We start from the raw sequence: 27,427 nt of genomic DNA, 5'->3' as shown, positions 1-27,427 counted from the left end.
CCAGTGTCTAGCCACTTCCTGGTCTTGAGGTGTGACGTTGCAGGCATGCTCAGCCATGGCAGAGGGGGGACACCACTACAGTCGCTGAATGGTTGAGCAGGCCTGCTATGTCACTTCTCAAGACCAGGAAGCAGACGGACATTTTGAAGGAATGCAGCCAGCAGCGCTAAAGATAAGTAGATGTAATTGTTTCCACCCACACCCTCCCCTAGCATTGGCCAAAATGGGATCCTGGCCAGTATACCCCTTTAAGCGAGAGTACCTGTGCTCTGTGCCGTTTTCGACTTGTGCACCGCCCCGGCTCCCCTCCCCTCTGTGACGCAGCCCAGTTAATTCTAATGGAGCCGCCAGGAACACTCGTTGTCAATAATCAGCCTGTGTAAAAGGGCCTTTAGATAGAATTATCTAAAGATCCATATTAAACAAGGATTTACAACATATCTGTGTCAATAGAAGGACATTGCCAGCTAATAAAATGTGATCATTACAGCAGCGTCTGCATATATAAGCGGCGTGTGGGGCTGCGCCATCAGATTACAAGGGGAGCAGCAAGTTCAATGTCAGCTTGTAGTACGTCTGCGACATCTCCACCTGTAACAGTGTTTATTTTCTCATTGTACATATGCTTTAATAGCAAGCCGTAGTTCGGATTCCTATGTCAAATCAAGAATACGAGTATATGTGTATCAGTAACTTTTTATTTTTAAACCACCACCAGAAACAACTATAACAATGTCATATTGCTGGCATAGAATATATTATGTAATTGACAATATTACCAAATCACTTTTAGGTTTTGTCCATGTAAACGTGCGGTTACCATTGTTGATCAAAGTGGCAATGATCACCATGATGTTATAGTCACTGTGCATTTACTATTCAAGGCCCTTGTGATACTTTTACATTAATTTATGTTAACAGATTTAACGTCTTAATGATGCGTAGGTCCTGGAAAACATAGATAAAGACATAGAGGGAGATTTATCAAACATGGTGTAAAGTGAAACTGGCTCAGTTGCCCCTAGCAACCAATCAGATTCCACCTTTCATTACTCACAGATTATTTGGAAAATGAAAGGTGGAATCTGATTGGTTGCTAGAGGCAACTGAGCCCGTTTCACTTTACACCATGTTTGATAAATCTCCTCCATAGGCTGTATCCATCTTCTCCAGACACCGGGGGGGGGGGGGGGGGGGGGGGGGAGATTTATGAAACATGGTGTAACGTGAAACTGGCCCAGTTGCCCCTACAAACCAATCAGATTCCACCTTTCATTTTCCAAAGAGTCTGTGAGGAATGTAAGGTAGAATCTGATTGGTTGCTAGGGGCAACTGAGCCAGTTTCACTTTACACCTTGTTTGATAAATCTCATTTATTCCTTTTAGTAGCCATTACTGTTTTATTTTTCTCTCAACAGTCGTATAGGGGCTTATTTTGATGGGACAAGTCGAATTTTTGAACGGGATCTTTATTTTACTATATAATGTATTGTGGAACCAATGTGGTGAAGAAAACGCATGCAGCAAGAAGGAAAGTGCATCTGGCATCACTGTGAGTTCAGGAGAGGGGCCGATATAGAAGATAGGCCTGCCATTTTTCTGAGCCAGGAGGTTTGCAGCAATCTTGACACTTGCAAAGCCAGTAAACCACAGTGAGTGACAGTTTCTCTTTGTAGTGGGGGTCCACTCTAGCTCTTGGGCCCACCAGGAATTCACCTGCTTCCCCTTTGGCCAGTCCGAGCCTACATATTCTGTGTGTCATACTGAATTGCTAACCCTTTATGTATCCAATAACTGTAGACTATGTGATGTACCCACTTATTGTTAGAGCATTTTAAGGTTCATGTTTCCATTTATTTAAAATCTAGCTCATGGGTAAATTATACATTTAATAACCCGGTCCTTAATTAAGTCACATTGACGTGAACAGTGAATAGTTTTATTCTTTTACTCTATTTGTCCTTGTCAACGCGCTGTACTTTTGCATCAAACTTTACTCCTTGCATTGTGTTAATAGCCTTCAAGGCGCGTTCTGGTAAGAAGCTGTAAAGAAAAAAGGGCAAATAAGTGAATGGAATGGAAATAAACTTAGGGCCACATGTATCATCCGGCGAATGGCTGATTTTCGGCGGAAAGTGCCGATTTGCGTCTTTTTTTAAGCAAAAATGGCGGATTTGCGAATAAAATATTCGCAAATCGGCACTTTCCGCCGAGTACGCCAGGGGGCAGAAAGGGGGCGGAAAAGGGGCGGAGAGTGGGCGGAACGGAGGGCGCGGACTCAGAGTCCGCGCGATTTATCATCCGTTCCGCCAAAATGTACGCCGAAAACCTACTCCAGTCCTCAGCTGGCGTAGGTTTTCGGCGGTGCGCAACGGCGCGCACGGGATTTATGTAGAGGCAGTCCGCCTCTACATAAATCTCCGTAGCGCCGGAGCTGCGGGGGCATTTTTACGTCCGGCGTAAAAAACGCCGGACTTAATAAATGCCTCCCATAGTGTTGTTCTTGTATATCTATAATTAGATAACCTGATGCTGTGTTTACACGGAACGATTATCATTGAAATTTTCGCAATAACGGTCGCATTTGAGCGATAACCGTTCCGTGTAAAAACAGCAAACGATCAAGCGACGAGTGAGAAATCGTTCATTTTGATCTTTCAACATGTTCTCAAGTCGCCGTTCGCTAAAAATTCGCAGACCGCTTTGTGTAAACAGTCATTCAAAGATTCACCCAATGTGAAAGATGGGCTTAAGCGATCTTAAAAACAATCGCAATAACGATTTTTCTTAAGAATTTTCTAATTAATTTTTCTAACGATTTATTTGTCTAAACGCTGATCGATATGAAAAACCAAATCGTTGCTTCAAAATCGTTAAACGTTCGATTGGGTGAATTATCGCTTCGCGTAAACACAGCATGATACCTGTCAGGTCATAGATGCCGAGTTAGGGTCCTATTACACAGAACGATTTTTAACAATTAAGGACTAAACGATCATAAACGAGATTGTTTATGGTTAACCTGAAATCGTTCACCATATTACACAGAACGATGGTCGCTAGTTATGATCGTTACTACGATCGTTATAGCGATCATTACTATGATCGTTTACTCCTTCTGATCCCAGCAAAACAATGAACAATGTGCAATTACACTGAACGATTAGTGAAGAAATGCGAAACTTCAGCGAACGAATGAGGAATTACAGCGAACGATTAGCGAACAATTAACAATAATTTTAGGTTCAGAACTAAATCAACGATCAATTACATCGTTTACATTTATACGATATAACGATTTTTCATACGATAATCGTCTCGTGTAATAGGGCCCTTAGTTTTTTTGCTTGGTACATGGGAAACCCAATAATGTTGTTTCAATTGTGGACATTAAAATAATTTAACATACTTACAATTCTAATAGTCCAACCAGTGACACAAAAGGTGGGATACAAATAATCTTCTTATTAATAAGAATACCGTCCACTAACGTCTTGGCTACATCTTCGGGTAATAGCACGGGTGCAAATCTGAAAAGAAATGATTTATCAGTGAGAGCTAAGAATCCCTGATAAAACAAGTCCTGCCCCAATCATTGTGCAGTAAAAGAATCCACGGATTAGCACCATATCAATTACACCATCAATTAGCACCATATCTACAACTAGTTCACATCAAACTCTGCCAGCCTCAAGTGTCATGAAACCCCCTCCCCTCTGTAACGTGGCTCGATTGATTCTAATGCAGTCACGTCACAGAGGGGAGGGGAGATTGTCACACTCTCCATTCCATAGCAGAGAATCCTGCGGGTGCTTGCATTGCATGGTCAGGTCTCCTGTCACACTGCACCAAAACCTCTGTAACCACACAGTGACATTATACTGACTGAATTGTTGCATAACAAAGAACTTTGTCTCCTGGTAAGCTGCAGAGCCCATAATATAATAAGCAAAAGTTATTAATATAATTAGTCTAATATTGCTCTAAGGCTGGGTTCACACTGATTTTCTGCTGTCCATTAAATGGATCCGTTTTTATTTGTTATTTTAACATACAGAAAAATGTGGGCAATCACATTTTTGATCGATCCTTTTTTTTTTTTTAGTTATGTAAGTCAATAGAAACAGGACCCTGACAGATGGCATACAAACGCATCCTTTTTTGCATCTTTTTTTTTCGCCATATAGCAGATACGTGAACCTAGCCTCAGTTGATCTACACATGACCTGAATACCCCCATAAAGTGCTGTGCATTGCCAATACAGGAAGATATTGCCAGGACACTTTTCCTCAAACATAACAATACATTAATAACATAGTTTAGGTTTTTACCTTGAGCTTGCATTTTTAACAAAGCCAGTATCCACAAAGACAGGACAAAGACAGGTAGTTTTTATGCCTGACATCTGTAATGCTGAGAGCTCGGCTGTCAGTGCTTTATGGAAACCGACTGCAGCAAACTTAGTAGAGCTGTAACGGAACAAGAACACAGTATAAAAAAGGGGGAAAAAACAGGGGTGTGGAGGGATGTATGTATGTAATGTTCTTCATACAAGCCTTACAAGCCTTGTATTTTTTTTAAAAGTATATATATATATATATATATATATATATATATATATATATATATATATATATATTAGTTTTAGAAATAAACTATGAAATCATACCAATAGTCCACCAAAAATGGGACCCCAAAAAGTCCAGCCGATGAAGCGATAGTCACGATGTGCCCATGATTTTTCCTCATCATTGATGGTAGGAATGCTCGAGTGGTCTAGTATTAAAAGAAATAAAGCAATGACAAATATAGCATACATGTTAAGGCTATGTTCACACTATGTAAGACATTAGAATCAATGGAGACGTGTCACAGATCGTAATGTATATATTTATGGATGTCGCACAGCTGTAGTAATTCAAGGGTAGTTGTTGTATTTTTTGATTCTATGCACCAATGAGAGAAGCTCTTCTCTTTCTACCTATCTCTACTCTCTTCTCTTCTATGCACTCTCTTCTCCACCACTGACAGGAGTTGTTACACACACCCTGTAGGAAGTAGTCACATGGGGAGAGGAAGTGTAGGTCCTTTTTAGTTAGTTATTTTTTGATTCTCAGTGGAGCAAGACACACAGATCAGGAATCCCTGCTGAACCTAGCCAGGAGCCTGGCTCCGCCAGGTTCTCTGTCTGGGACAGACCAGTTGTGGTGTTAGGACACACGTAGGTAGAATGCAGAGACTTTCTTTCTTAAAGCTACACATAGTCAAGATGTAGTGCTAAACACTTAAAGGAGGACAAGTCAGAGAACACCTCAACCCACGCCGCTAACATCTCTATACAGTGCCTGACAGTATCCTAAGCATAGGAACTGATCTGGATAGAGCAAAGCAGCCATAGTCAAGGCCTACGTACTCTATCTCACAGTGCAGGTGACACCGGGACACACTCGGACATTCTGCTTAACTCAGGTAATCAAGACTGGGGTAACCTGATCCTGTATTACAGAGACTTACCATTAAAGATCAATTTATTTATTTAACTGGGACTTAGTGATAATTGCACCAGCACCTGTATACACAGGCTACACCATCCTTGGGTCATTTTTTCCTTTCTGTAGGTGGCGGTACCGACAGTCCGGATGGGTCATATCTTCACTCCAGACCACCGTAATAAGAGCCCGGCAGGTCACCAACCATTAGGGGCCAATACAGCCAGCCACAAAAAACTGAAAGGAAGTACAACACCATACCTGTGTGCTGAGTTAGCACTGACGTCACGACTATACCACCGTTGGCTGAGCTGTACTCAAATCACTGACATAACATCATCCCAGCGGTTGGGCACCACACAACCCGGTGCACACACCACAGTTACACTTACCCAAAAGTGAGCAAGCACATTCACTTCAAATATCTTCTGAATCTGACTGTCCTGTAATGATAGTAGATCAGCGCAGAACACAACGCCAGCATTATTTATGAGAATGTTAACATCTCCCACATCTTGTTTCACCTGAAAGTGAGAAAAAAAGCAAAAAAAACAGCTTCAATTAGCAGTCTGGTTCAGTGAAGATCCTAAACATCAATGCAACCAGTCAATAAATAATACAGTTGTAATCAAAAGTTTACATACCCCGGCAGAATGTTTGCTTTATTGTCCTTTTTTCAGAGAATATGAATGATAACACAAAAACTTTTTTTTCACTCATGGTTAGTGGTTGGGTGAAGCCATTTATTGTCAGACTACTGTGTTTTCTCTTTTTAAATTATAATGACAACCAAAAACATCCAAATGACCCTGATCAAAAGTTTACATACCCCAGTTCTTAATACCATGTATTGCCCCCTCTACCATCAGTGACAACTTGAAGACTTTTGTGGTAGTTGTGGATAAGACTCTTTATTTTCTCAGATGGTAAAGCTGCCCATTTTTCATGGCAAAAAGCCTCCAGTTCCTAAAAATTCCTGGGCGGTCTTGCATTAACTGCGTGCTTCAGATTTCCCCAGAGTGGCTCAATAATAGTGAGGTAAGGAGACAGAGATGGCCACTCCAGAACCTTCATTTTGTTCTGCTGTAGCCAATGACGGGTTGACTTAGCCTTGTGTTTTTGATAATTGTCATGTTGGATCGTCCAAGTACGTCCCGTGCGCAGCTTCCTGGTTGATGAGTGCAAATTTGCCTCCAGTATTTGCTGATAATGTGCTGACTTCATCTTTCCTTCAACTGTGACCAAGTTTCTGTCCCTTTGTAGCTCACACATACCCAAAACATTAGTCATCCACCTCCATACTTTACAGTTGGAATGTTTGTCCTTTCATCATAGGTCTTGTTGACACCTCCCCAAATGTAATGTTTATGGCTGCGTCCAAAAAGTTCAAGTTTGGTCTCATCACTCCAATTGACTTTGTTCTGGAAGTTTTGAGGCTTGTCTCTGTGCTGTTTGGTGTATTGTAGGTGAGATACTTTGTGGCATTTGTGCAGTAATGGCTTTCTTCTGGCGACTCAACCATGCAGTGCATTTTACTTCAAGTGCTTCCTTATCGTGTATCTTGAAAAAGCCACACCACTAGTTTTCAGAGAGTCCTATATTTTAGCTGATGTTATTTGTAGGTTTTTCTTTGCATCCCAAACAATTTTCCTGGCGGTTGTGGACAAAATTTTTGTTGGTCTACCTGACTGTGGTTTAATTTTTACAGAGCCTCTGATTTTCCATTTGATAATTACAGTTTGACCACTTCTGACTGGCATTATCAATCCCTTGGATATCTTCTTGTATCCCTTTCCTGTTTTAGGCTTTGTTCACACTCTGTTAAAGACCGTCCGGTCTCAGAAAAGATCATCCAGTCCGGTACAGCAGTACTGGCCAGATGATCTTTAGCAACGCTGAATTTGGATGCGGGAGCATCCGTGCGCGCCTGCTTTCGAATTCCCCACTGCTCACAATGGAGCGTGCAGCCGGAGCCGCACACTCCATTATGTGAACTGACAGGGTTTTCTGCGTTTGCCATTTAATGAATAGCGGCCGCAGAAAACTGACTTGTCAGTTTCTTGCTGCGCCGCTAGGGGATCCCGGCTGTAGTGTATACTATGTGTATACACTTCGGCCGGGATTCCCTCAGCCTTCAGCACCGTAAGCCCTCACGGGCAGGGTCCTCTTCCCCCATTTATCAGTCCGCCATTTGCCTTCATGTAATGTAGTTTTGATCTCGTATTGTTTCTGTTTGTTACCCCCTATCTCTTGTATAGTGCTTTGGAATTAAGGGCGCTCTATAAATAAATAATAATAATAATGTAAGTTCCGTAGTAATCACGGTTGTTGCAGCAATGGCCATGATTACTACGGAACTTATGTTGTGTGATCATAGCCTTATAGTTAAACAGGACAAGAAAGCAAAAATTCTACTGGGTGATGTAAACTTTTGAGCATAACTGTATCATATACAGCATTAGGAGGGCAATTTGGATGTTTGTTTTTTTCTGAATAACCAATTGTACTTTGTAGTGAAATCCTCATTTTATCAAAAAAATTTTTTTATTGTTTTGCATCACTATATTTTTAGATCGGTGCTAGTGTTGAGAGAACTTGCTGAACGTTTGGGTTCGGTTGAACCCGGACATTCGGCATTTGCCTCCTGGTGGTCGAAGAAGTTGGGAGTCATGGAAAACGTGGATACAGCCATAGCCATAGGCATACAATTTCTCCAGCTACCAGGATTCAAATGCCGTGTGTTTGGATAAGGCTAAGAGATCACAAGAGATTCCATTGACTTCAAAGGGGGCAATAGTTCTTTGTCCACTCAGATCCTGCAAAACTAAAGAAATTTCCGACAAAGCACCGCAAACGGAGCCCGATGGAAATGTGAACCTTGCCTAAACTGTATTAAGCTACAGTAAGTTGTCTACCTTTTCAGCAGCATTACTGATCTCTTCACGTTTGCTGCAGTCCACCACATAAGTATATACCGTTGCTCCAATCTTTCTGCATTGTGCAGCAGTTTCCTCAACGCCGTTCTGTCAAAATAAAAAATAAAAATTGTTATCACTCATCAACAGAAAAACATTTTAACCAAAACAAGATCATTATATGACAATTTAACGCCCATTTAGGGGCTGAAAACCACAATCTTCGGAGTGGAAGTTGTTTTCAAATATATAGGGCGGGCGAAAACGGGCACAGCATAGTGCAGCCTGTACATGACCGGTGGGTAGTTGACTAGGGACATGTTTATTGTCTTGGCAGCCCGCGGAGGGGTGGTCACAGATGACCCTGATTGAGGTGGTTCAGGGCCCATTTTAAGTGATGGAGAAACCCCGTTTTTGGCATCTTATGTGTAATCTGATTTTATTGACAACCAAACGCAAAACAGCATATACAAAATCAATGCAATCTCAGAACATGGCGACCTGCAAGTCGCCTGGTGTCACATTTTAAACTATTTAAAGAGCAAGAAAAAGAGCAGTGCAATGTCAACATTTCCAAACATTGGCACTACCAACACGGCAGTGCACTACAATGCAAACCGCAAGCATAATAAAAGTCCTGCAGGTTGCAGGGGAGAGAAGGAAAAGAAAAGGAAAAAAAAAAAAAAGGGGGGGGGGTAGAAAAGGAGGCTGAGGAAGGAAACGGAAACTCAAGGAGAGGGGAGAGAAGGCGGGCAGGGGGCAGACCACTGAGCCAAGCGCCACAACAAGTACAGCGCTATAAGAGCATGAAGCACCCCTACCTAACAGGTGAGGGCAAGGAAAGCCTCTGAGTCCATGAACAGGCGCCAGGGGAACCACACCCTATCAAATTTAGTAGACTGCCCATGAGCCTCCGCAATCAGCTCTTCCATTCTACCCAGTTCCCTGAGTACACTAAGCCACTCAATTAGTGTAGGCACCCTGGGTGTTTTCCAGTGTCGGGGGATAACCATGCGTGCCGCAGTCAAAAAATGTTGCAACATCCCTTTCTTAATGGTAGCAAGGGAACCCGGGATCTGTGACAGAAGGGTCAGCTGCGGGGAGTTGACGATGGTCCTTCCAGAATATGCGGTATAGATGGTCAAGATCTTATCCCAAAACTCTCGAATGCTCGGACATGCCCACCAAATATGTAACATGTCACCAGCTTCCGTGAGGCATCTCCAGCAGCGGTCAGAGACCTCAGGGAACATTGCATGCAAGGAGACTGGGCAAAAATACCACCGCGAAAGGATCTTGTAATTTTTCTCCTTTGCCTTAACGGCCATAGAAGCACCATGATTGAATTCGCAAATTTTCTGGAGGGACTGACCATCAAGAGACACATTCAAATCGCGTTCCCACTTGTCAAAGAAGGAAGGTCTGTCAGGTTTTTCAATACCAACCAGAATCTGGTATAGTACAGATATGCAATGTGGGATAGCTGAGGTGGAAACGACTAGGTTGTCAAAATCTGTGAGTGCAGCAACGTACGTGCCCCTCGGGAAGAGAGTTCGTAAGAATGAAGCTAACTGCCCGTATTCCAGCCAGGACAACCGACGGTCCGGGGACTGAGCCTGAAGTGTCACCACAGATGAGATGGCTTCACCCGTCATGCAGTCCCTAACCCTAGGGCAGTCAGACCGTTCCCACAGAAGAAATCTGCGCGTCTGCAGGCCAGGCGGGAATGATGGGTTCTGGAGTATCGGGGAAAGCGGTCCCGGTACCACAGATAGCTTGTATTTAGCAACGCTCCTATCCCATACGCATAGCGTATGTGGGACAAAGAAGGGAAGACCAGACAGAGAGTGGCGTATTTCAGGAGAGATCCATGGCAAGAGAGAGGGTGCAACCGAGCTTAACGAAAACTCCAGATCCACCCACCTCTTAGAGCCCCGACAGTGTACCCTGTCCAGAACTCCACGCAGGACAGCCGCCTCATGATAGAGACGCAGATCAGGGAGCCCCATACCCCCCATAGACCGAGATTGAGTCAGGGTGGAATATGCGATCCTGGGCTTGCAGTTTTCCCAGATGAATTTTGAGATAGCCCTGCGTAGAGTCCTGAAGAAGGCAACGGGGACCACAATGGGAATAGTTTGGAAAATGTATAATAGTTTAGGAAGAATGTCCATCTTTACAATGGCCATCCTACCAAACCATGAGGTCGGTTTCAGAAAATAAGAGGTCATGTCTGCGAGAACCCTGTTCAGCATGGGGGTATAATTCAGATCAAAAAGAGAGCTTAGCGCAGGCGGGAGCTTTAACCCCAGATAAACTATGAAGTCCGTTTGCCACTGGAAGGGAAAGGAAGCGCTGACCGCGTCGAACACAGCCTGTGGGATCGAAATATTAAGCCCCTCGGTTTTTGTCAGGTTGACCTTAAAATTACTGAGGTCACCAAACCGCTGGAACTCCTGCAAGACAGAGGGAAGCGCGGTGGTGGGGGATGAGATGTAGAGCAGGAGATCATCTGCATATAATGCTAGCTTGTGGTGGTCCCGTCCAAACACGACACCCCGGATGGCAGGGTTATGTCTAAGAGCAACCGCCAGGTGTTCCATGGTTAGAATGTAAAGCATGGGAGACAAGGGACAGCCCTGGCGCGTACCATTATGAATCTCAAAAGAGCTAGACAACAGCTCATTGACTCGCACACGTGCTGAGGGACAAGAGTACAAGGCCATTATTCTATCCACTATAAGCGGGCCAAGTCCCACTCCCCGTAGGACCATCCGCAGGAACCCCCAATGCACTCGATCGAAAGCTTTCTCCGCATCGATGGAAAGAAGGCACAAAGGGGATCCCGAACGGCTAGCCCACGACATCAGGGTGAGAGTCCTCAGCGTGTTGTCCCTTGCCTCCCTGCCGGGGACGAATCCCACCTGGTCAGTGTGAATGAGTTGGGGGATATGACAGTTCAGGCGCGTAGCCAGCATTTTGGAATAGAGCTTGAGATCACAATTAATGAGCGAGATAGGACGGTAATTCTTGCAATATTTAGGATCTCGTCCAGGTTTGGGCAGGACCACCACATGTGCCTCCAGTGACTGGCGAGGGAAAGGGCACGTCTCTGAGATACTATTGAAGCATTTAGTCATAATTGGCAGTAAAAGATCTTTGAAGGTCTTGAAAAAGCATGCAGTGAAACCATCTGGCCCTGGGCTTTTACCCCCCTTAGCGTCAACCATAGCACCCTTAAGCTCGTTTTCAGTAAAAGGGGAGTCTAAACCCTCAACAGAGTCCGCAGGTACTTTAGGCAGCTCCGTATTGGACAGGTATGCAGATATTCTAGATTCCAAGGCCTGTGCCGGCATCTCCGAGAAGCGGCCCTTAATGTTGTACAGAGATGAGAAATAAGAACGAAAGAGATCAGAGATCTCTCTGGGATTGTGTATGGCGTCGCCAGCATGGTCGAAGAGGCTAGGAATATGCGTGGCCTGTGTTCTCGGGTGGATCAGTCTAGCTAATGTTCTGCCACACTTATTAGCATGCTCATAAAGGTAGCTGCGGTACCGCTCCTGTTGGGAAAAGGATGACTTATTAAGAAGGTCTTTTAGCTGTTCCCTAGCTAGTGTCAACGCGGCCAGAGCCTCGTCAGTGGGATTCTGTTTATGCGTCTTAGAAAGAGCTTCAACGTTATCTGCCAGCTGAACAATTTTAGCGCTCCTGTCCTTTTTGATCCTAGACCCCTGCTGAATTAGAGTCCCCCTGACAACAGATTTCAGTGCCTCCCACTGCATAGGAAGGGCCGTGTCATCGTTAGCATGGTCAGTAATGAAGTTAGTGATCGTTTGAGTAACAGCCGCTTTACACGCTACGTCTTTGAGAAGTGATTCGTTCAGGCGCCATGTCCATTCCCTAGGTACCAACCCCGGCAGAGTCAATGATCGGAAAATAGGAGAGTGATCAGACCACAAGGTATTACCTATCGTGGCCGAGGGATTGAATGTTAAAGCGTACTGGGTGATGAAAAACATATCCAGTCTGCCATAGGTGCGGTGTGCATCCGAATAGTGGGTAAAGTCCCTGTCCTTGGGGTGAAGGATGCGCCAGACATCCACCAGACCGTGGAGACCAAGGACAGAGCACACCATTGCATATTCAGAACGCGGCACAGCTGTTTTGCCAGAGGAGGTATCCAGAGAAGGGTCCATGACCAAGTTAAAGTCCCCCCCCAGAATCAACACGCCCTCTATAAACGTAGAGGCCACTCTGAGTATGGCCCTCAGGGAGCTGCCCTGACGGGAATTAGGGAGATAGATGTTGCCAATAGTATAGATCCGGGACTGGATGTCCAACTTGAGGAAAACTTATCTCCCCTTAGGACAAATCAAGGAATCAAGCAAATTGTGCGGCAATGACTTGTGTATGGAGACCCCCTTTGATTTGGCGTCAGGATTGGTACTATGTGTCCATACATTGTAGTAGTTAAGCCGCATGCGAGGCGCATGAGCAGTCTGAAAATGTGTTTCTTGTAGCAATAAGATGTGCACCCTCTGTCTATACATGGAGTAGAGAATCTGAGACCGTTTTTGTGGGACATTCAGTCCCCTAGCATTAATAGAGGCAAGCTTGATGTCGGCCCCCGCCATGTCGGCCCCTCTCCCACCCGCCACGAATGCAGAAAGGGAGGAAAAGCAGAGGGAAGGAGGAGGGTATAGGAAGAGAACGAGGAAAAAAAAAAAAAAAAAAAAAAAAAAGGGGGGGGGGGAGAAAGACTGGACCTGCAGTCAGAAAAAGAGGGCTACCAAGAGAGATAACCCCCGCATCCGGGTAGTTCTATACTACCAGGAGAGACCCAAACGGGTACAAGAACGCTCTAAGCGTCTATTCTAACGAGGGACGGACTAACAGATGAAGGTCTGTAAATCTGTGACAGGACACCAGAATAAAAACTAATTATGTAACATAAGTACACCCTATAAGCATATGCAACATTCTAAAATAAAGATTAGAAAGCACCCCTTAAAGAACTAGCCAAACTGACACACAAAAAGTTCGGGCAGTGCGGGCGCTGCGGGCGGGTGTGCGGTCGCTGCTGCTGCTGCGGCGGCGGCCTGTGCTCTAGTCACGCGGGAGCCGGAAGTCTCGGAGGCCGCAGGCTGTACAGGTAGGCCGCAACTTGCGGGAAGGAAAAAGCGGTCCAAGCTTCCCTGGACGGGCTGGGGTTCAGATGTTCTTGTGCCTGGCTTGTTCCTCCGACGAACCCGAACCATTTGGGGTGCAGTCTGTCCGTTTTAGGGTGTAAAGGAATGCTGTCTGGTGTCCTGTCCCCGGAGCTCACAGAAGGTGCCTGCTCACTCCTCCATAGCCAGGCCACGCCCCTCGTTTTTGGCATCTTAAATGTGGTTTGGATACGGTTTGGTGGTTACCATATAATCGGTTATACTGAGGTTCTATGAGAAACAAAGGACAGCAATTCATGACATATTTGTCAGCCCCGAGTTATCGCGGTTCAACTGTGGATTATGGTTAGCATTTGTACTGCTTGGGTTGGGCCATCCGTCACCTCCCCTGGGATGTTTATTATTTAATAAAGAGGTGGCTATAGCCGGTATTTTCCAGTGTCACCCAGAATGGTGTCCTTTTATAGAGGGGAAGGGGAGGTTTACAGTGGGAGGGTGGTTTGAAGGTAGAAGGTTTGACCCTGTAATCTGCCATACCCTGGTTAAGTTAAGAGGGGTCTGCCATAAGAATATGTGGAAAACTAGTTTCCCTTTGAGCCACATCCATAGGCCTCTCACTAGCCAGTCAGCACCCTGCTTTGCACGGATGAGGGGCAGAAACTCCAATACGGCTGTCTGGAGATGGGTAGTCTTTCCTTTTGGAGAGATTGTTTGGCTTGGCATATATCGCCAGTCAATGTTCTAAGACTTCTAGATGGAGTGACACACTGACTTGAAGGGGCACTTTGCCTAGGTGGCAAAGTTATTTAGCCAAGTAGTCTTTAACATGTGACTCTCCAGTTGCTGCAAAACTACAACTTCCATCGTGCACTGCTGGCAGGAGACAATGGGAGTTGTATTTTGCTAACAGCTGAAGAACCACTGGTTGGGAAACGATTTAGGGGGACAGTGGCACAATTTATGTAGGAGGGCAGTGACACAGTTCATTGGGGGGCAGTGGCACAATTTATGTAGTGGGCAGTGACACAGTTCATTGGGGGGCAGTGGCAGACTTTATTAGGGGGGCATTGGCACAATTTATAAAGGCAAATATTTTTTTGCACAAAGGGCCTAACTACATAGTGAAGCACAAAGGGGTTCTAACTACAGATATGGGCACTAAGTCGGGGCACAACTAGAGATAGGGGTGCAAAGATGGGACCTAACTACAGATGGGATCCCAACTACAGAATAAGGCATAAAGAAAGGACATAACTTTAGATAGGGGCACAAAGAGGATCCTGTTACTGTTTGGGGGCACTATTATGGGCCACCTATAAGGGGGCTACACAGAGGGGGGTATATATAAGGGGCATACACAGAGTTGGGGCCATCTATAAGGGGCTTTCCAGAGGGGACCATCTATAAGGGGGTACACAGAGTGGGGCCATCTGTAAGGGGACCTGCTGCTCAAGGGCCCACAAAAAAATAACAGGAGCCGGTCCTGCATGCATGGAATGTGAGAATTCCCCCCCTAAGGTGTAATACCATACACCAACTGAGAACACTAGTGTTGCTTCTGTAAGAAAGCAGCCATCCTGTTTATTCTTATCCTGAATAACCCCTTCAGAGTTTGCTTTGTTTAATTATTTGGGGGATGGGGTGGGGGGTGTATTTATCCAGTATGTATAAATGTAAAGTTTTAAAACTAGCCAATGGGGGAATTATTCATTGCTGTGCTTTGTTGAAATGTCCCTTTAATTCATGTCCCAGGAATCGATCTGGTACATTGACTCCTAATTATACTTGTTTCTTCATTGTCCTGAAGGTTTTTCCCACGTTTACATGACAAAGCATGTTGATGACAGGTTGATGAGTGCTGTTTGTCTGTTGCATAATGTCATTTAAGGTCAAAATAATCCTTGTATTTCTTGTAGTAATGTTTGCTGAAATTTATACATTTATAATTCTAAGCTCAGTTGACCATTCCATTTTGCCTGGAATGGAGAACTTATGGGGCATCCACACGTTCCGTCCACTGAAGATGTGCTATGGACCGGCTTCACAAACTTCCTGGCATCATGTATTATAATGATGCCAGGAGCTCCCAAACAGTTTGAATCTTCATGGCACTGTACTGACACAGCTCAGCAGCTGTGTCAGTACAGGTCTGTGAAGATTAAACTGATTCGGAGCTCATGGCATCATTCATAATACATGATACCTGGAAGTCTGTGAGGTCGGTTCATAACACAACAGTGGACGGAACGTGTGAATGCCCTCTAAGTATATCTTGCCATGGTCTCTCAACACTGGACATCTAAATGTAAGTTAAGCTGTTGTATGTGATAATTTACCTGCCCATTTTTTTTATGCAAGATGGTAGATGCAACAAAAATGTGCTAGTTTTGGAAAGTGCATTTACTAGCAGAACTAGAGAAACCTTTTATTTAATCTCCGCCTTGTGCCCTGGTCAGGGGTGCAGGATTTCCTGATTTAGTAAGATCTGCTGCATGAGAAGATGTTAGTAATAAATCATTGGGATCAGGGTCTCTGTCACTAGTTGGTGCAGCTTTCGGATAGGACAGTGTAAACCTAGAGGCAGATCTCACTGGAGGATTAGAATTGCATCAGTTCCCTAATACGTTGTTGTTATCAGCAGCAACACTTCCGACTTTACTAGTCAAGAATACAGCAGAGAAACTTGGGGAGTTCAAATTGCCAGTGACTAACCTCTCATCGGTTATACAATAGCTCGCAGTCTAGAGTCCAGTCAGACCAGTCATTGTCTATCAACTGAAGATAACAGCAGTCTGCTCAAGGACTCTTTGTTCAACCACTGTAAATAGGATTGTGTGCCGTTTGGCACGTGCACTGTTGTAATGCCCTGTGAAGGTAAAAACGCCCAAACTCGTGCACTTTGGCTGCATTTGTTTACACCCTAGAGGGAAATATTAGGGCTCTGCTAGTATGCTGTTTGTCAGCATTAAAGGGAAACTGTCAGTTCCCGGTGGCCTTTTACCTCCTCTTTCTTACCTCTAGAGATGAGCGAACCTTGAGCAATGGATGTCCTTGGATGAAACAGGCACAGAAGCTGCTCAGATCTATAGTTAACCCAACAGATGCTGCGGTCAGTGCGATTGCAGCATCTATAGGCATAGGGATCGCAGAGTCCCGATGGTAGCTATGTCCATTGGAGGCCTTCCTGAGGCTTCCAGTGTCATAGCTACAGAAGCTGATCAGACAGTAAAGTCCTTAAGCTGGGACTGTAAAATTAAGTGAAAAATAAATAAATAAAATTTTCACATGAATAAACCTGCCTAGTGACCACAGAAAATTAAAGTGAGAAAAATGCTAATTTTGCTATTTTTTTTCATCAAATAGGGGCATTTAGAAAATTTTACTGATATCATCCAAAATTTACCACTAAACTAAATTACAATATGTTGCGAAGAAACAATCTCAGAATCGCTAAGTTAAAGCATCAAGGAGACTGGTCAGATTAAAAAAATGGTCAAATTTAGCCCAAACTTAGCGCAGTCATGAAGTGGTTAAAAAGGGAAGGTAACAGTCTCCTAGTCTGTAGGGAAGGGTATGCTGGGACATGTAGTCCTGTGATGGTAGCATAGCCACTGAAACCTCTGATTTGCATCTTACCTTGTTAATATCCCATAACACCAGGACACTGTGAAGTTTAGCAAACTCTGTAGCCGTGATCTGTCCTATGCCGTGACCGGCTCCTGTGATCAGTACTATTTCTCCACTCACTGACTTTCTCTTTGCAGGAATGAATAACTTCACCAGGGACTCCAGGTACGAGTAGATGATGGTGAGCAGCAGCAGAAGGATTTCCAATATAATATTCATCCTCCCCGATGTGGCAAAAGAGCTTTCTGTAGTACACAGAAGAAAAAGCTGAAAGGTGACCGTGACGTCACAGTGGGAAGGCTTGCCTCTCTACAGTTAACTCATTCAGAGCCTGTCTATAACTACAGAAGAGCTATCCTTTACAGACATGGACGTTATATTAGAATTTCAGTCATGTTTCCTTCATCTATTGAGGACAGGTATTATAGTAACGAAAACATTTTTTATATCTTCTTCTGCGAACACAACTTTTTATTCTATCTTGCGTGACATGGGGCATTGTTTTTTCACATGCCCTTTAAGGCTATGTTCACACTGCGTATGATTCCGGCCGCAGTTCGTACGCCGCCGTACATGTGCGCCTGAAACTACGGGCGTGGGAAAAATAGACATGCGGCCGGATGCGTACGAACCGCGAACATACGCCCGTAGTACAGTTATGCTTCCCTAGCTTGTTTCGAAGCGATCTGAAACAGGTCATTTACTTGGAAATCTTTGCCCAGCCTAATAAAACACACAGAACCTTTTGGATCGAAAAATCAAGTTCAATTTGGCTGAAATCAGTACTCCGTACGGGACCGCATGGGAATCCACGGCCGTGAGTTCGAACATTTCCGTCCTCAAACAATGGTCGTGTTAATTTGTCACGGCGCCGTATACGATCCGGCCGTAAGTTTGTGCATTGTGCGACCGTATATCGTATACTTTCAAGCGAACGCATCAACCTCAAAACTACGTGCATATATTCGCGGGTCGCACTATGGACAGAATCGTACGTAGTGTGAACATAGCCCAAAGGGGTATCCCAATCTCTACTATATGTAGTCATACTAGTAGGACATAACAAAGAAGTTAAAATGAGATGTGTACCACATACATATATGTATAGGAGTACAAATGTGCTGTTTTTAGTAAAGAAGTTTACATCACTGTACTGTTTTTTTTCTCTATGCATCTGATTACTTCCTGGTTTCCCCTCTGAACTGTGACCCTGCTGTTACCATGCAGCAGTGCAGACTCTTTCCCACAATCCACTTTGCTTGCATGTGAAGTGAAAACCAACTGCCAGGACAGATAGTGTGGCACTCGGCCTGTGATGTTATGGTGTTACTCGTGACGCCTGTCATATGGTACTATACAGATGTGATGTTGATACCTGCTTGGCCGACTTATTGTCCCCGAATGGTCGGTAACCTCCAGGCTTGTTGCGGGTCCCTTGAGCACTTGTCAAAGCAATGTGGAGTGGAAGTAGACCCTCCCAGGATGTCAGTACTGACACCCACAGAGAAAGGGGAAAAATAACCCAAAGTAGACAGTGGTGTGTGTATGGGTGCAGGAATATAAGACAGAGTCCTGTGTGTTCAGTATAAAAAAATAAAACATTTTACTGGATAACGTTGCAGGTAACAGTACACTTAATACAGGTAGTATAGATCTTGACAAACGTAGCTGCTGACCATAGAGTAAGAACCAGTGCTTTTTAAAAGTAGGTGCTTGTAGAAGTAAGTGCCTTTGTAGAGAAGGAAGAGGAAGAGAGGTATTGCCAGAGGAACCCTGCCCAATGTAGACTCTGTACTCTGCCGGAACTGTAGCGTAGATAGAAGAAGATAAGTGACACTCGTACTCACGTATAGACTAAGTCTGACCGCCTTCTTCTCCCTAGTTACGTAGAACCCATCCTAGGTGGGTAGTGGGCTGAGTGTGGGTGAGAGAAAAGAAGAAGAGGATAGGATATAGAGAAAGAGCACCTGTAACCCATTACGCTTCAGCTGTGTACATAAAAGTAATAAAACAGTAGTGGACATCTAGTGGAGAAAATAGAGTACCTCATCTCCCACTTTAACCTGAGTCAACAACTTAGGGCCCTATTCCACAGTAACGATAATCGGCCGGATCGGGCCCATTTGGCCCGATTCGGCCGATTATCGTTCGGTGAAATAAAGAGAACGATCAGCCGATGATCGTGTCATCGGCTGATCGTTCATTTAGGGCCAGACCTAAAATCATCGTTCCCCCACGCGCATCGCTACGGTTGAATAGCGGTGCGTGGCGGGCGACCGACGATTTGACAGCAGCAGCATCATCATACATTACCTGCAGGGTTTCTTCTCCGCGCTGTCTTCATCCCCGGGTCCCGCGCTCTCTATCTTCTGAATGGCCGGTCAGCTGACGGAGCGCTCAGCCAATCACAGGCCGGGACCGCCGCGGCCTGTGATTGGCTGAGTGTGGCCTGTCAGCTGACCGGCCATTTAGAAGATAGAGCGCGGGGGACCCTGGGATGAAGACAGCGCAGAGAAGACCTGCAGGTAATGTATTACTGCTACTGCAAGGGCTGCAAGGACATCGGTATTGATGTCCTTGCAGCCCTCGCTCAACAATCATCGGGCCGTGGAATAGGCCCAGTAAACGAGCAGATCGCCGCTCGTTTACATCGTTGATCGGGCCCTCCTCGGCCCGTGGAATAGGACCCTTACTGGGGTGCATACACAACACCCGTGGTGGGACACCACAATAGGACAGATCATGAGATTGAACTGAGCATGAGTGACCCAAGAGAGTGGATGCCTGGCAGCCTTAACCAAGAGCAACAGTGCTGTGAGAAGTACAGGATGCGCTTTGCGGTCACTCTCACAGTGCTCGCGCCGCACAAATCAGATCCTGAACACTGGTGAAGATGCTGCAGGCACACAGGCATGATGGCCTAGAACAAGAAGCTTGGCCATGTCAGTGAGTCTGTGCAGTAGTACATTGGCAGTTGTTAGGCCATACTTAAGCTCTAATAACATAGTCAGATAGCCCTGGAATCCATCAGTGTACTTTGGGCATAAGCAGTAAATGAGTCATAGAGATGCCCTTTGTCTCCCAGTTGTCTGTTTGTGAGCTGTAAACTACTGGGATTGTGTTAAGGCCCTATTCCACGGGCTGTCAGCGCTCATTTGCTCTTCGTTCCCCACTTGCTGCCACTGCCATTACACGCAGCGGCAGAGTGTGGGTGAGTGCAAGAGGGGCCACAGGGAGGCAGCCTGGGTGATCGCTAGATCATCTGGGCAGCCCATAGAGGATAGTGGCGGTCTGCTGCCACTGCTCCTGTTCCACAGAGCGACGTCAGCAAATCGCTACTATCACAGTCGTTTGTTTTTCAACATGGTTGAAAGACAAACGACTGCAACGATCAGCCGACATGGATGATGTCGGCTGATCGTTTCCTTCTATTCCACGGAACGATTATCGGCCGTAACAGATGATATCGGCCGAATATGGCCGATAATCGTTCCGTGGAATAGGGCCTTTAGGGTCCTATTACACGTTCAGATAAATCACTATAGCCTCAACACCAAATAATTAGTGATCAGGGTTGTTCTCTTAACCTGCTTTTACTATCTGGCCAAAACTGCCTTGAAGACTTCTTAAAGCCACAACTCACCTCTGTGAAATCTGCTGGACAAAAATCTGAGGCCAACACTACCATCATATTATACCACCACTTTGTAACAAAAAAAATCATAGCACACTGACCATTTAGTGGTCAGATTCCAGATCTCAGAGACCCCAGACCAGAACCCTTAAAGGGATTGTCCAGCGAAAATCTTTTTCTTTCAAATCAACTGGTTTCAAAAAAGTTATATAGATTTGTAATTTACTTCTATTTAAAAATCTCCGGTCTTCCAGTACTTATCAGCTGCTGTATATCCTGCAGGAAATGTTGTTTTATATTCAGTCTGACACAGTGTATTTTGCTGACAGGAACTGTCCAGAGCAGCAGCAAATCCCCATAGAAAACTTCTCCTGTTCTGGACAGTTCCTGTCATGGACAGAGGTGGCAGCAGAGAGCACTGTGTCAGACTGAAAAGGAAACACCACTTCCTGCAGGACATACAGCAGCTGATAACTACGGGAAGAAAGGAGATTTTTAAATAGAAGTAAATTACAAATCTATATAACTTTCTGACACCAGTTTTTTCGCCGGATGACGCCTTTAATTGCTTCATACACAGATCCCCTAAATTAATCAGGTCCCAAATAAGAGGAAAATGAGGCCTCTTTATACTCACCACTTATTCTTCCCCTTCTTTTCAGCTCCAGACATTCAGGGCAGGACATTCAGGGCACAGCGCAGTGGGCAGCACCAGAAGCAGGTGCCAGAAGCAGCAATGGACCTTCAGAACCAAGGGCACAATCCGATTCCTGGCTGTATGCCTCTACGCAGGGGTGTAACTACCTCCATAGCAGCCATAGCGACTGTTATGGGGCCCAGCCATTTCTAGTTGTCCTGCCGCCTCCACCATACTTTACACTGCAGATCTGTGTTCCTAGATGAGCTGTTGAGTATAGGCAATGGTGCAACGAAACAGCACTAGATGACTTGATAAAAAAAAGGGGGGGGGGGGAGGCTTTCAAGTTATCGTCACATATATAGTGAAGCAAATTGTTTTCATTGATACCTTATGAGAAACATAGGAATATACTGTGAGCCTATTTTGAGCAGTCTATGGTCACCATGTTAGGAATTATGGAAGAATTCAGCGACATATATTTGCCATTAAAACATTTTGTAACTTTTAAAAATTGCTTTGGAAAAACTACAGATGGAAGGGGCAAAAAGTTAAGCATCCAGATTGTCTATCTTGACGCTTTTAAAGGAGAAGTCCGGCGAAAATTTTTATTAAAGTATTGCCCCCCAAAAGTTAAACAAATCCCCAATATACACTTATTACGGGAAATGCTTATAAAGTGCTTTTTTCCCTGCACTTACTACTGCATCAAGGCTTCACTTCATGGATAACATGGTGATGTCACTTCCTGGATAACATGGTGATGTCACTTCCTGGATAACATGGTGATGTCACAACCCGACTCCCAGAGCTGTGCGGGCTGTGGCTGCTGGAGAGGATGATGGCAGGGGGATGCTCTGTGTCCCTCCAGTGCCCTGTGTCCCTCAGTGTCCCCCTGCCATCATCCTCTCCAGCAGCCACAGCCCGCACAGCTCTGGGAGTCGGGTCGTGACATCACCATGTTATCCAGGAAGTGACATCACCATGTTATCCAGGAAGTGACATCACCATGTTATCCAGGAAGTGAAGCCTTGATGCAGTAGTAAGTGCAGGGGAAAAAAGCACTTTATAAGCATTTCCCGTAATAAGTGTATATTGGTAATTTGTATAACTTTTGGGGGACAATACAATACTTTAATAAAAATGTTCGCCAGACTTCTCCTTTAATTTATAAGGTCCAGTGGACTGTTCTTTATATATTCTGCGCATCTACCACCCACGTGGTGATAGATGCATGTCACAACATATCTTTGATATGTTTTGTGTCCAATTATATTTTTTAAAATTAATGTTTCGCCATCATGATTGCCAGTTATGATCCGTCACACCTAAATGTACTGTGCATAATACAAAGATGTGCCCCTCCCGTTCATTCCTTAATTACTTGCTCGTCAAGTTAGTAATTTTACTTTATTAAAGTGAACTAAAGTCAATAGAAGAATCATGGGATAAAATGTCACCCCAAAAAAATTCACAGCACTCCTTCAGTCCTAAATGGATTCAAAAAATTGTAAACAGGAATCAAAAAAGTGGATGAAGCACAGTTATCAGTCCTGTAGTCCACCAGAACTAGAGTCCATACAAATGCAAAGGTAACAGCATCCAGGCAGCTTAAAGTGCAAAAGCAAAAAAGTGCTTTATTACCTCATGGCAAATACACCACGTTCCAAATTATTATGAAAGTATGTGTTTCAATGAAACTTATGGATGGTATTGTGTCTTAGAGCTCTTTCAATCACTGAAATCAATCTTGGATACCTGTGTTACTTAGTTAGCCAGGTGAGCCTAATTAAAGGTGACTCTGTACCCACAATCTGTCCCCCCCAAACCACTTTTACCTTCAGATAGCTGCTTTTAATCCAAGATCTGTCCTGGGGTCCTTTCGGCAGGTGATGCAGTTATTGTCCTAAAAAATATCTTTTAAACTGGCAGCCCCGTGCCCAACAGTCAGGGCTTACATTGCGTATGCATTAGGCTGGCACAACCCCCCCATCCCTCCTCCCCGCCCTCCTCATCATTAGGAATGCTCCAGGCAGATTGTCTCCTATTCATCAGCTGTGTCAGCCCAGCACATGGGCTTGATCGTTAAGCACATGTTCAGCATGGAGAAAATGTTCCAGTGGCATTCCTAATGATGAAGAGGGTGGGGAGGAGGGACGGAGAGGTGGCAAAGTTATGGCACAGATACTCCCTTTTGGCATGGGCTGTCAGTTTAAAAGTTGTTTTTTAGGACAATAACTGGATTACCTGCCGAACGGACCCCAGGACAGATCTTGGATTAAAAGCAGCTATCTGAAGGTACAAGTGGTTTGGGGGGTCAGATTGTGGGTACAGAGTCGCTTTAAGAAGGATGTTCCACATTATTAGGCAGGCCACGGGTTTCAAGTAACATGGGAAAGAAAAAAAGGATCTCTCTGCTGCAGAAAAGCTTCAAACAGTACAATGCCTTGGGCAACAAAACATTAGATATTTCACAAAAACGTAAGCGCTGATTTGGAGAACAGGCAGATTCGTGCAGATAAAGGCAGAATGAGGAATATTTCTGCTAGGCAAGTTCATCGGATTAAGAGAGCAGATGCTAAAATTCCATTAAAAATCAGCAAATAGATATTTGAAGCTGCTGGTGCCTCTGGACTCCCGTGAACCTCAAGTTAAACGGTTGCAGTGGGCCCAGACATACATGAAGACTCATTTTCAAACAGTCTTGTTTACTGATGAGTGGTTGTGCAACCCTGGATGGTCCAGATGGATGGAGTAGTGGATGGTTGGTGAATGGCCACCATGTCCCAACAAGGCTGCAACGTCTGCAAGGTGGTGGCGGAGTCATGTTTTAAGCCGGAATCATCAGGAGAGAGATGGTAGACCCCTTTAGGGTTTCTGAAAGTGTGAAAGTATATAGAGTTCCTGACTGACCAATTTCTTCCATGGTACAAGAAGAGGAACTGTGCCTTCCGGAGCAAAGTCATCTTCATGCATGACAATGCACCATCTCATGCTGCAAAGAATCCCTCTGAGTCATTGGCTGCTATGGGCATAAAAGGAGAGAAACTCATGTAGCGGCCACCATCTTCCCCTGACCTCAACCTTATGAAAAACCTTTGGAGTATCAACCAGCAAAAGATCTATGAGGGTGGGAGGCAGTTCACATCAAAACAGCAGCTCTAGGAAACTATTCTGATATTCAAGAAATTCAAGCAGAAACTCTCCAAAAACTCAAGTTCAATGGATGCAAGAATTGTGAAGGTGATATCAAAGATGGGTTCCTATGTTAGGCTATGTTCGTACAACGTAAGTTCCGTACTAATCACGGAGCTTACGTTGTGCTGAGGGAATCCTGGCCGGAGTGTATACACATAGTATACGCTCTGGCCGGGATCCCTAACAACGCAATGAGAAACTGACCGGCCGCAGAAAACCCAGTCAGTTCACACAATGTAGCGTGCGGCTCCGGCCCGCATACGAATTCAATAGCTGTAAAAATTAACGGATGACGACTTTTATTATACTGACTGTCATTTGCATCGACCATATAGGAAAAACATATAAAAATATCATTTTTCAAATATCACATGTACATAGCAGCAACATATCAACCTACATAGTCTTTTTTTAAGCAAGAAAAAGACCATGTAGGTCGAAACATTGCTGCTATATATGTGTTATGGGGTAATAAAGCCCTTTTTGCTTTTGCACTTTAAACTGCTTGGATGCTGTTACCTTTGCATTTGTATAAAATGTCACCTGTTATACTAATTCTCAGTTCATTGTATTGTGCATGTATTCAGTGACTTGTGACTTGTTCATATCTGTCTAGCATGTAAAATAATTTATGAAACGGTCAAGTTTTGTGAAAAAGGCTAGGACTAAATGCCAATTCCAGGTCCATCGTGAACGTATTCTTTGCGACTACAGAGTTGTGGCTATGGCCGCATGTGGGTTGCAATACAATCCCATTATCTTGTTTAAATGATGGAGTCGCTAAACAGGCAGTGCGACGTGGTGGTTACTTTTCACTAGAGATGAGCGAGTCTCAATGCCAAGCATGCAGCATTAAATTACCGGTGGCGTCCAGGGAGTCCCTCCAGCAGTTTCCCAAACCATGTAATGTCTACATATACTGCGCCCCCGCTGGACCCTGCAGGTATACACCACGTTCCAAATTATTGCGAATTATATATGAATGACGAGTCAGTATAATAAAAGTCTTCACCCGAGTATAAATCAAATTTTATTGAACAAACCTCCCAATGATAACAGTATATTCTGGAAAATGTAAAGAAAACCCCTCAAAATTCCAAATTATTATGCACAGCAGAGTTTCGAAACATTTTATAGGTTTTAAAGAACTGAAAATGGTCATTAATTAAATTTGCAGCATTAGGAGGTCACATTCACTGAAACCAAAAGCTATTTCAATCCAAAACATCCTAACAGGCCAAGTTACATGTTAACATAGGAATCCATCTTTGATATCACATTCACAATTGCTTCCAGTGAGTTTTTGGTTTGAGTTTCTGCTTGAATTTCTTTGCATGATATCAGAATAGTCTCCCAGAGCTGCTGTTTTGATGTGAACTGGTCTTTTGCTGGTCATAGGTCTTTTGCTGGTTGATAATCCAAAGGTTCTCTATGGGGTTGAGGTCAGGGGAAGATGGTGGTCACACCATGATTTTCTCTCCTTTTATGCCCATAGCAGCCAATGACTCTGGGATTCTTTGCAGCATGAGATGGTGCATAGTCATGCATGAAGATGACTTTGCTCCGGAAGGCACAGTTCTTCTTCTTGTACCATGGAAGAAAGTGGTCAGTAAGAAACACTCTAAACTTTGCCGAGGTCATTTTCACACCTTCAGGAACCCTACAGGGGCCTATCATCTCTCTCTCAATGATTCCGGCCCAAAACATGATGTCGCAGCCTTGTTGGCCATTCCACCAACCATCCACTACTGCATCCATCTGGACCATCCAGGGTTGCTCGACACTTATCAGTAAACAAGACTGTTTGAAAATGAGTCTTCATTCTGGGCCCACTGCAACCGTTTCTGCTTTTGAGCACTGGTTAGGGGTGGCCGAATAGCAGGTTTATGCACCACAGGAAACCTTTGAAGGATCCTACATAGAGATGAGCGAACCTCATAGTGTAGAGATTCTTTTTTCTTTCCTATGTTACTTGAAACCTATGGCCTACTTAAATAGTTTTCCTTTAATTGGGCTCACCTGGCAAACGAAGTAACACAGGTATCCGAGATTGATTTCAGTGATCGAAAGAGCCCTAATGCTGCAATTACATGGAGCGATAATTCGCCCAATCGTACGATTAACGATTTCAAAAGAATGATGTGTTTTTTTAGAACGATCAGTGTTTAGACAGAACGATATATCATAAAGAAAAATCGAATTGCAATCGTTTTACGATCGCTTAAGCCGATCTCACACATAGGGTGAATCGGTGAAAGACTGTTCACACGGAATGGTGTGTGAATTTTTTTGCGAACGACGATTTAAGAACATGTTGTAAAATCAAAATGAATGATTTTTCACTTGTAGCTTGACCGTTCGCTGTGTTTACACGGAACAATTATCGCTCAAATGCGATCGTTATCGTGTAAATTCGCACAATAAGCGTTCCGTGTAAACCCAGCATAAGGGTCCATTTACACAGAAAGATTATCTGACAGATTATCTGCCAAAGATTTGAAGCCAAAGCCAGAAACAGACTATAAACAGAGATCAGGTCATAAAGGAAAGCCTGAGACTTCTCCTCTTTTCAAATCCATTCCTGGCTTTGGCTTTAAATCTTTGGCAGATAATCTGTCAGATAATCTTTTAGTGTAAATGGACCCTAAGGGTCCTATTCCACGGGCCGAGGAGGGCCCGATCAACGATGTAAACGAGCGGCGATCTGCTAGATCGCCGCTCGTTTACTGGGCCTATTCCACGGCCTGATGATCGTTGA

At 44.4% G+C, this 27,427-nt stretch overlaps 1 protein-coding gene across 1 annotated transcript; it reads right to left on the bottom strand.

The window, feature by feature from the left end:
* Nucleotides 1–680: 680 nt before the first annotated feature.
* Nucleotides 681–17,475, bottom strand: LOC138797704 (17-beta-hydroxysteroid dehydrogenase 13-like). Its single transcript, XM_069978246.1, has 7 exons — nucleotides 17,210–17,475; nucleotides 8,406–8,513; nucleotides 5,883–6,014; nucleotides 4,671–4,777; nucleotides 4,333–4,470; nucleotides 3,414–3,530; nucleotides 681–2,043 (listed from the first exon to the last, which is right to left on the bottom strand). The coding sequence occupies exons 1-7, from the start codon at nucleotides 17,417–17,419 to the stop codon at nucleotides 1,953–1,955; spliced, it is 903 nt and encodes a 300-aa protein (XP_069834347.1). The 5' UTR covers nucleotides 17,420–17,475; the 3' UTR covers nucleotides 681–1,952.
* Between the last annotated feature and the right edge of the window lie 9,952 nt (nucleotides 17,476–27,427).

This window comes from Dendropsophus ebraccatus, chromosome 7 (assembly GCF_027789765.1).
Source record: "Dendropsophus ebraccatus isolate aDenEbr1 chromosome 7, aDenEbr1.pat, whole genome shotgun sequence".
Lineage (NCBI taxonomy): Eukaryota > Metazoa > Chordata > Amphibia > Anura > Hylidae > Dendropsophus > Dendropsophus ebraccatus.
This window is presented reverse-complemented; position numbering and strand designations above follow the sequence as displayed.

Coding starts and splice junctions, on each gene's coding strand:
- LOC138797704 (XM_069978246.1), bottom strand. CDS start 17,419: ATGAATATTATATTGGAAATCCTTCTGCTGCTGCTCACCATCATCTAC. Junction 6,015..8,405: donor TCAGTAATGCTGCTGAAAAG/GTAGACAACTTA, acceptor TCTCACTTTCAG/GTGAAACAAGATGTGGGAGA. Junction 4,471..4,670: donor CCATTTTTGGTGGACTATTG/GTATGATTTCAT, acceptor GTTCCGTTACAG/CTCTACTAAGTTTGCTGCAG.